The sequence below is a fragment of the Gekko japonicus genome, unplaced genomic scaffold (genome assembly GCF_001447785.1).
Source record: "Gekko japonicus isolate JY-2015 unplaced genomic scaffold, Gekko_japonicus_V1.1 scaffold66, whole genome shotgun sequence".
Taxonomy (NCBI): domain Eukaryota; kingdom Metazoa; phylum Chordata; class Lepidosauria; order Squamata; family Gekkonidae; genus Gekko; species Gekko japonicus.
This window is the reverse complement of record NW_015163605.1, coordinates 1,321,619-1,331,559: the sequence shown is the minus strand read 5'-3', so window position 1 is coordinate 1,331,559 and position 9,941 is coordinate 1,321,619. Positions and strand designations below refer to the sequence as shown.

General features: G+C 45.4%; 1 protein-coding gene across 1 annotated transcript in view; it reads left to right on the top strand.

Moving 5' to 3' along the window:
* Positions 1-1,649: 1,649 nt before the first annotated feature.
* The window catches only part of LOC107107050 (cytochrome b reductase 1), a 20,181-nt gene continuing 11,889 nt past the window's right edge, over positions 1,650-9,941 (top strand). Inside the window, exon 1 of the mRNA XM_015407267.1 lies at positions 1,650-2,027. Coding sequence (XP_015262753.1) covers positions 1,841-2,027 — 187 coding nt within the window. The 5' untranslated portion in view covers positions 1,650-1,840. The remainder of the gene's footprint in view (positions 2,028-9,941) is intronic.

Genomic DNA, 9,941 nt, shown 5'->3' with positions numbered 1-9,941 from the left:
TACTCCAATTACATAAAAAAAATAGCCTGCCTGGAGAGATTGTGGTCAGATTTGCAAGAAGACACACCAGAGATGCCATATTAAAGGCAACTTCAGCAACTCCACTGAAATTCGGGAATACAATCATCAAGACCTTAAAAGACATTCCATTTGAAATTCGTCAAAAGAAAAAGAACTATAAGGATTTAACCTCTTTTCTTCAAACAAATGGAATTCAGTACCAGTGGGCGATCCCCGAAGGTGTCATCTTTAAAATCAATGATAAAAGGGAGAAGATAGACTCCATCTTCAAAGCCAAAGAATTCCTGAGACGTCAGCTGGGATGGGGGAAGAATCTAAAGATGAAGAAACTAAGTCAAGTGACTCAGCTGCCTCTGGAACTGATAAAAGGGAGAAGATAGACTCCATCTTCAAAGCCAAAGAATTCCTGAGACGTCAGCTGGGATGGGGGAAGAATCTAAAGATGAAGAAACTGAGTCAAGTGACTCAGCTGCCTCTGGAACGGATGAGGACTCTGCAGCAGAAACGGGTGCGGGAGCAATGAAAGCTATATATGACTTTAGAGATAGAAAGCCAAAGTAAGGGCAGAAGGACTCTGATAAATGGCCCTTTGAAGTAAAGAAGATGCTCAGAAAGTTCTCTCATAATAACTAACTTACTAATACAGAAGCTGAAAAAAAAACAAGAACTCTACAAGTATATTGTTTTACTAACACTTTGAATACTAATATTTAATTTACCACGGATGTGATCTCCCACTCTTGGGTTTTTAGTTAGTGTGGGTATCTTTCCTTTATCCATAGATGTAGTTCCCCTCCTGTAGTGTATTGGAAACAGCTACATGAATTGTTCCATTAACTCCCCATGTTAAGCTTGAGCCGATGGAAGGCTCCTCAGAGCGAACTTGCTATTGGTCGCTTCACAACAGAGGCCAATCAGGACTCTACCAATTCCCCAAGCGGGAAGAACTCTCATTGGTCCTTATCCGCACAACCTCATTGGTTGTTAATTGTAAATAGGCGTGGCTATGTTAGCCCGGGAATGTTTAAAAGGAGCCTAGCTCCCAATGTTAAGTTGTTCTGGATATGAATGCGTTTAAGTGCTTGTTCCTTACTTCAATAAAGCTGAATCACTTTACTGAAATCACTCTCCGGATCTTTGTTAGCAGCGATCTAACACCTCCCTATATTTTTCTTTGTAGTTTTGTGGTCTCATTCAAAAAATAATAAAAATTCCCCTCCGGGGTTTCAAAAAAAGAAAAGAAAAGAAAAATGTTCTAGGTTTATTACAAAGATGCTAACCATTATTGAACTGGGTTGCCATTCCACCCTTTTCAGCCTTTTAAACAACTGGATCCTGTCCTGATGGGCTGTGTCCAGTTCTAGTTAGGACCCTGTCCATCGCCTTACAAGAAAATTCAGAAGTTGTGCCGGCTAGAGGTGATTCGCTGTGCCGGAGCGTCTGATTGCCTAATCGTGGATCAATATGTGTCAGTATGAGAACAGACAGCACCGTGGTTCGGGGGATTCCACTACAGGCGACTCCAGCCGGCCTCCTTCCCTCCCAGGGTGTGAGGAATCCGCGGGGGATTCCGTCAGAGAAAAAAGGCGGGAGGGCGACGGTGGAATGCCCGGCGGGCGGCGTCTCCCTCCCCGAGTTCCCTCTCACAGGCGGCGACTGAGAGGGCCGCTGCTGCTGCTGCTCACGGTCCCTCCACTAGGAGGGGAGGACCGGAGCTTCTGGGCGACTCGCTCCGCCCGCCTCTTCTTTCCCCGCGTCCCGAAAGAGTTTGTTTTGGGAGGAGGCCGCCTCGTGACTCCCGCCCGGGACTGCGAGAGAAATGGAGGGCTACTGGCTCTTCCTGGCGCTGCTGGTGTCGGCACTGCTGCTCGGCTTCCTCTCCGTCATCTTCGTCCTGGTCTGGGTCCTCCACTACCGGGAAGGGCTGGCGTGGGATGGAAGGGCGGCCGAGTTCAACTGGCACCCGGTCCTCATGATCACGGGCTTCGTGTTCGTGCAGGGCATCGGTGAGGAGGAGGAGGAGAGGGGGGCTCGCAAGGCAGGGCTGGCTGGCCCGGCCTGGGGGACGGGAGGGGAGGAGAGGAGGACTTTTGCTGGGGAGGGGGAGAAGGCGGCTGCGAGGGGCTTCTCGGATGGAAGCGCCCAAACTTTGGCAGCGTTCGGGAGGAAGCCCCATCTGGACTTTCACGGGACTCGCCTCTTGTGAGCAACAGGATGTGGTTTGCACTGGAAAGAGAGATTTGCAGGCATTTAAGGGGGGAAGGAATGCTAAATGCCAGCGCACCACGCTCATTCGACTGCAGTCTTCTTAAGTGCGTCTAAAAAGCAAGCGACCTCGCGCTTTCGAAGCTGTAGTCTGCACTGCAGCCTCAGACGCTTCCCTCTTTTGCAAGAGACTAGGGCCCGGTCACAGGCAAAGTTGCCGGGAGAGGCACAGAGACCCAACGACAGTGCGCTTTTAAAAACTAGTACCTCCAAGGTACTAGTAAACGTTTGCCACGGGCTGCCTCCAGACGCCGGTGGTGCGATCGTGCGGGCACGCAGCATTCCCCTCCAGTCCCTTGTTTACCGCTGGCGCTGAGGTCCTTCCCGTGCTGTGCCGGAGCGTCTGATTGCCTAATCGTGGATCAAACTGCTGGGCGGCCCCGCGATATCCAGCCCGTGTGCCCGGGGCCCTTAGTTGGGGAAAAGAGATCGCGGTGGTGTGATCGTGCGGGCACGCGGCATTCCCCTCCAGTCCCTTGTTTACCGCTGGCGCTGAGGTCCTTCCCGTGCTGTGCCGGAGCGTCTGATTGCCTAATCGTGGATCAAACTGCTGGGCGGCCCCGCGATATCCAGCCCGTGTGCCCGGGGCCCTTAGTTGGGGAAAAGAGATCGCTCCGGGACTGTTTTTGGTTGATGTGGGCTTTTAAGGAGCCTCCCGCTTTCCTGCAGGTGGATGACGATGGCAGTTGTGGCGGTGGCCAATTTGGTTCTTCGGGCTTTCCTGCTACTTCTAGTTCGTGGGGCAAGCAGTAATGCAGAATGCCTCCACAGCCTACAGTCCCGCGCGGCCCCTGAGCACCTGTAGGGCAGAATAAATCCGTGGGATTTAATTTCTCAGTAGACATCCCTAGGCTAGGACTGGGCTGCAGAAACGCTATCTTAAAATTTGCACAGATCTTCCCCCTTCCCCGTTTAAATCGTTGTTTGTGTAGGTGTTAACACTCTCTTAAGTGCCTATTATTTTTTAAATTAACGCTTGACATATTTTATAAATTGTGAATTGATTTGGTTACTTAGATTATCTTGGGTCCTCAATTCAGTAGGAGAAAATGTTAAATGCATGACAAGGAGAAATGGTGCATTGGAAGAGGAAAGAATGACATGAATCTTATTCAGGCTTAAGTCAGGAAAGTGCTTTGACACTTGTAGCTGTTAGAACCTGGCTAAGAATTTTATCTTTGGTTGAAAATTGCTGTGCTTATGAATGTCACAAGCCCCTGGCTTGCAAGGATGGTTTGCTGTGCATTTCACATCCCCAAATCTGTGATGAGAAAACTGTTTACTTGTTCAAGCCCAGCAAAGAAGAGAAGACTTATTGAGTTTAGTGGAATGATCCTAGGTGTAGAGGGATATGATTTCATCCTTTAAAAATAGTTTTGGCATCTAAATCTTGATGCAACCACCATGGGGCTCCAGTCTGCCAAAGTTTATATCCCAATAACTCTATAGTTTTTGGCTGCTGTGACTACACCTCTTATTTTTTCTTTTCTTGTTATGGAGGATGGTGTGTGTGTCTGTGTGTGTTTTAAGTCATCAGAAAATCAAGTTGTCCTTATGTGCAGCTTTAAGGTATACACACACCTTAATACAAATTAGATTTAATTGCATCAGGTAACAGGAAAAGCAGAGCTGGAAAGTAGATTAGACAAGAATCAAAGATAAAAAATGGAAGACTAATTGGGATACAGAGTTTTGCTAGAGGAAGGAATTGGGAGGGGAAAATAAGAAATTGTGAAATCAGTTGTGTAGTTTGGATATATAATTTTTATTTTTACAAACAAACAAAAACAATACATTACTGAAATTTTACATAGACGATCATCTTGCATGGACTTAAACATAAACGTAGATATAAGCGTAATGAGTGACCATAAGAAAAGCTGTGGAAATTAGACGCTAGTAAAAATCCTCCTTCTCTTCTTCTTCATCTCTCCTTATATATAACTAGCAGTAAAGCCCGTTGTGGAAATAAATACAACGGGATCTAGAAAGAGGCTCTGGGGGAGTGCTCTGGCTTTGGGCAAACAGTGTCATTTTGCTGTGGTGACCTCAGCAGGGTATAATGGCAGAGTCCACTGTTTTCTCCAGAGGAACTGATCTCTGCTCCCTGAAGAGCAGTTGTAATTTTGAGTGATCTGTAGCCCTCACCTGGAAATTGGCAACAATTGTTACCCAGGACGAAATGGCTGGTTTGGAGGGTGGAGTCTATGGCATTCTACCTGTCTGATGTCCCACCCCTCCGCAAACCCCACCCTCTCCAGGCTCCACCCCTCAAATCCCCAGGAATTTGCCAGACTGGAGTTGGCAACCCCATCTCCTTCGCAGCTAACCATCAACCTACCATTATCTGCCCCTTTGACTTCAGCTGACTTCCGCCCTCCCTTCTGCAGAGCAATTGTAATTTTGAGTGGTCTCCAGCCCTCACCTGGAGATTGGCAACAATGTCACAGAATCATAGGGGAATTTCAGACAGGCACTATGTCCCGGTAGGGAACCGATTCTCAACCGGGTTGTGGTCTGTCATTTCAGACAGAACCCGGTTAGGAATCGGTTCCCTACCGGGATCAGTGGCATTTCAGACACAGAAGCCTCTCTTCCGTATAGGAACCAGGAGGGAAGCGATTTACCTGTCAACCGCTTCCGAGGAGTCTCCCGTTCTCTCTCCCGGTTCCGATACGCTTCTTTCCCGCCTTTTTTCGCCCGCGCGGGCTTTTTTTTTTTTTAACATTCGGCTTATAGCGATATATCGATATATCGCTATAAGCCGAATGTTAAAAAAAAAAAAAGCCCGCGCGGGCGAAAAAAGGCGGGAAAGAAGCGTATCGGAACCGGGAGAGAGAACGGGAGACTCCTCGGAAGCGGTTGACAGGTAAATCGCTTCCCTCCTGGTTCCTATACGGAAGAGAGGCTTCTGTGTCTGAAATGCCACTTAGATCCCGGTAGGGAACTGATTCCTAACCGGGTTCTGTCTGAAATGAGAGACCACAACCCGGTTGAGAATCGGTTCCCTACCGGGACATAGAGCCTGTCTGAAATTCCCCCATGTTAGTTGCCCTAAAGCTCCTTGAAGGAAAAATTTGATCGCTTTAAAGAGCTCTGAGCACTTAAGGAAAACGTTGTGCAATACTTAATGTTTTTATAGTTCCTTCAAGTGTTCAAAGTGCTTTGCACATTATTGCAGTCCTAACAACCTTACAGGTTGGTGTTCTTCCCTAACAGGTGTTGTCCTTCTCATATTGCAGATAGCGGACTGCCTGCAGTTCAGCGTCTTAACCACTTGAGCCACCGCAGCTCCTCCGAAGAGCATAGTCTGGCACTTATATTCTATGCGTGTAAGCAAACCTGTGAAAGAAGGAGAGAGTGAAGAAGGGGAAGAGTGAAGGAAAGAGAGAACAGCAAGGCTCTTATTGTGCCTAAAACTAGGAGCACCATTTTGAGCATGGGGTGATAATGTATCTATAGGCACAAATCAGTCCATTCCCACACAGAGGCATTTAGCTCCTTTTGCGAACAGGATCTCTCCTTATATATAATTGAATAGTGGGTGCCAAGGTTCTAATTCTAAAATGCACTCCCTTAGTGTATGGCTGATGGCACTGCTCCTCAGCATATGTCGCCACCAATCAGAGGGCAAAGCCCGGGTCCCGCCCACACCACAACTTCTGCGACAACCTGGTCTTTTGCATATGGAAGCTGATCGGACTTCACTCCATTCCACACCTCAAACTCCCCCCCCGCAAGGCAGTTGGAATGTCAGTTACATATGGAACCTGCTGTATTCTGGTGGTGTGCAGGTCCCAGGTTCATGTTTTAAAAGCAGACTGACACTGTTTGCCCAAAGCCAGAGCACTCTCCCAGAGCCTCTTTCTAGATTCCGTTGTATTTATTTCCACAACGGGCCTTATTTCTAGTCATATATATTTGGAATGGACTTTATATCTTCAATCAATTTTCAGAGTTCAATGCAATTCTTGGGTTTTCAAAAGATTACAATGATTTTCAAATGGGCAACCAAGTCACAATTTTCAGACCAACCACTCTATAATATTGCTAAGCTGGTACACAAACATCTTTGAAGAAGATAGTCGAAACGAAGCTCATATCCAGAATCTTCGTTTAACTTTACCAAATGTGCACCTTATGAACTTTCCTGTAAACGTGTGCTTTATATTGAGCAATATTATATTGTTATATGCATTTACTGAGAGTATCATTATTTACTCAGAGTTTATAGGCTTTTGTCTTTATTAGTGTCTATTTTCCACAGCTTTTCCTATGGTCATTATCTTTTGCGGGGAGGTCTTCTTGTTTAGATCAGTGTCCCCCCTGGTACTTCCATTGCAATAAACATTAATTGGAGATTTCAATAGCAAAGTGGGTGGACTTGTTCTATTTTTACATTGAAACCATATTCTTAATAACCCGTCCCTCAAAATATGACTGCCATCTTGTTTTTGAATAGTTTTTAATGACTTCTTGATCCATAAGTCATTGTGGATTCCTTTTGTATCGCCTATTTCCAATTTAGTATTCCTCTTATTTGGATTTAAAGTCCAATCTGAGATCTAAACCAATGCAGGTGCTTGGCGGTATAATATTCAGTACTGCCATGCCGCCTCTTTTTTTTCATCCTGTATTATTTTGAATCTTATTCGTGGTTTCTTTCCATTCCATATAAAACAAGAAGGAACAAGAACGTCACTTTGGTAATATATTCATTTTAATAGCAGAGAAACTGCCTAGCGACAAAATTTTCTCATCTTTGCAGATTTTCAGTAATACTTGCCCAAACTTTTAGATAATTGTCTTTATACAGATTTTTTACTTTGTTCTGTTACACATATACCCAGATATTTTATTAGTTTTTAAAGTAACAATCCTGTTAATTTCTGTATTTCTTCTTGTTCTTAATTGGTTGCATATAATAAGATTATCTTGGTCTACTTTTTATTCAGTTTATAGCCAGAGTAAATTCCAAATCTGGTTATTTGTTCAATTGTATATTTCAGGGAAATGCTTGGTTTCATTACTGCTAAGACAACATCATCCGCATAGCTTTTCATCTTATATTCTTCCCTTTCTTTCTTTATTCCAATAATCCTATTATCTTGTCTGATTTTATTGGCCAATATTTCCATTGCCAGAATAAATCATAGTGGTGATATCGGGCAGCCTTGTCAGGTTACTTCAAGTTGTGTAGTTTGGGAACTGTGAACGAATTCTCCAAATTAAAGGGGGGGGGGAATGGGAAATTCGAAAGGCAGGCAGAGAAAAATGAGGACATTGGGTTAGGGAAGGAGCTGTTTGCTCAAATGTTTCTCCGGGTAAGCCTCCATAGCCATTAAAGTGATAAGATTAGAAGGCATTTTGTGGGGGAAAGTCCCGTATCAAAAATTTCATAAATGTTTGTGCAGTTGGAAAACCGGTATTCCATCAAATATGGAGGATGGCTCATTCACGTATAGTCTGGAAGCCTTAGGAATAAAAGTTATTTATTTTTATTTATTTGATTTGATTTTTATCCTGCCCTACCCCGCAAGTGGGCTCACAACATGTAAATATGACAATTTGAAAGATTAAAACATAATATGATAAAAGACTAAAATTCAGTTCTGTACATAATCACAAGATGGAGGTAATGCAATTAAAATGCTCTTAGAAAATTTAGCCCCTGTATGTGTACTAAGTCTACTAATATTGACAGTGGCAAAGAATTCCCACCACTTAATACATAGAAAGTGCCTTATGTATAGCACAGATTAATAGCATGGGTGGGTAGGACGAGGGGGACAGTCTAATGTGGTGTCCACCATCTCAACCCAAAGGCCTGGCAGAACAGCTCTGTTTTACAGGCCCTGTGGAATGACTGTAAGTCCTGCAGGGCCCTGATCTCAACTGGGAGGCTGTTCCACCAGGCCGGAGCCAGAGCCGAAAAGGCTCTGGCTCTGGTCGAGGCTATGCAGACATCCTTATTATAATAGCTGAACTTATGTACAGGTTAAGCTTGAGGCAGGGGTCCACAACATGGTCCCTGTGGGTGCCATGGGACCTCTCAACACCTTTTCTGGTGCCCACCAAGTGTTTTTAGAAAGTGGGTGGGGCCAAGTGGGCCACTTCCCCTGCAGGGCTTCTCTCTTCTCCTCTGTTCTTAGGGTTCCTCTGTGTTTGCATGACTGTCCCTCCTGTGGCAGCCATTCTGTGGTTGTGCCTACCACCCTGTCAGAATCCCAGAAGCCGCCACAGGCTTGAAAGGTTTGAGGACCCCTGGCTTAGGGCTTCAGGTTTGAGTAGCCTCTAAATACGAAAAAAAAACCTACCCATCACCAGTGTTCCCTCTAAGCTGAGTTAGTGTGAGCTAGCTCACAGTTTTTTAGCCTCCAGCTCACACATTTTTGTCTCAGCTCAGGAAGGATGGCTCCAGAGCACACTGATTTAATGCAGTAGCCAAATCGCTCGCTCACAACTTTAATGCCAGTAGCTCACAAAGTAGAATTTTTGCTCACAAGACTCCACAGCTTAGAGGGAACATTGCCCATCACCAAATGTTTTGGTAATACCGGTACTATTAGACCCCTTAAACTTGACATAGCTCAGAGGCCTCAGCGTGTCATAATTTGGCTGTGACTATAGGAGTTCGAAAGCAAGAAATTACAAGTAGATAAATAGGTACCACTTCGGTGGGAAGGTAACAGCGTTCCGTGCGCCTTGGTGTTTAGTAATGCCGGCCACATGACCACGGAAACGTCTTCGGACAGCGCTGGCTCTTCGGCTTTGAAACGGAGATGAGCACCGCAACCCTAGAGTTAGATTCAACTGGCTTTCGAGCAAGGGAACCTTTACCTTTACTATTACACAAGTAAAAGTGATGCGCTAAAAGTTTTAACTGATTTTTTTTAATGCTTTAGATATAAACAGGATACTTGGGCTCCAATCCAGATGCCCATTTTCCTCTTTTCCCATATTTCGCTATTAAGTTTTGAACTGATTGAAGATTACTACAGGTAGAAGTTGTGATTGGATGTAGATATAGAATGCTTTGAATTTATGTTGATTTAGTCCCATTTTGGCTGTGCTGATTTTGGAAGACTCCTAGAGCCTGAAGTTTGATGAAGTCGCTGCTAGAGATCCCTAGCTGTTCCTCATAGAACTATAGTTTTCTGAAGAGAAAGCACTGTTTAAGTATGAAGTGTATTCCTTAGATATACCCAAGGAGGCTGGAATGGAGGGAGGAAGATTTATTAACTGAAATACCACAATTCGATTCCTACCTCCTGCCTATCTATATATCTAATAGCGAAGGTGCTCCCTGTGTACTGATATCTAAATCCGCACATCGGGGGCACCTGGGGGGCAGGGAGATTTTCCTGCACATCTGGGGCAATCACCATTGTGCAGAAAAATTGAAAAACTGTAAAAAAAACTATAGGGGGATACTGATATCCCCCTAAAAGTAAAATAGCGTCCCCTGCGCATGCACAGGGAACGCTCTTGGAACTTTGCGGCAGGCTGGCAGTTGGAAGCCGCTCAGGCCTTGCCGTGGGGGGGGAGGAAGAGATCGGCGGAGGAGGAGGAGACCACCGGAGCCAGGGGGAAGGGGAAGAAGGAGATTGGCAAGGCCCGGCAGCTGCAAGCCGCTCAGGCCTTGCCGCCGGGGG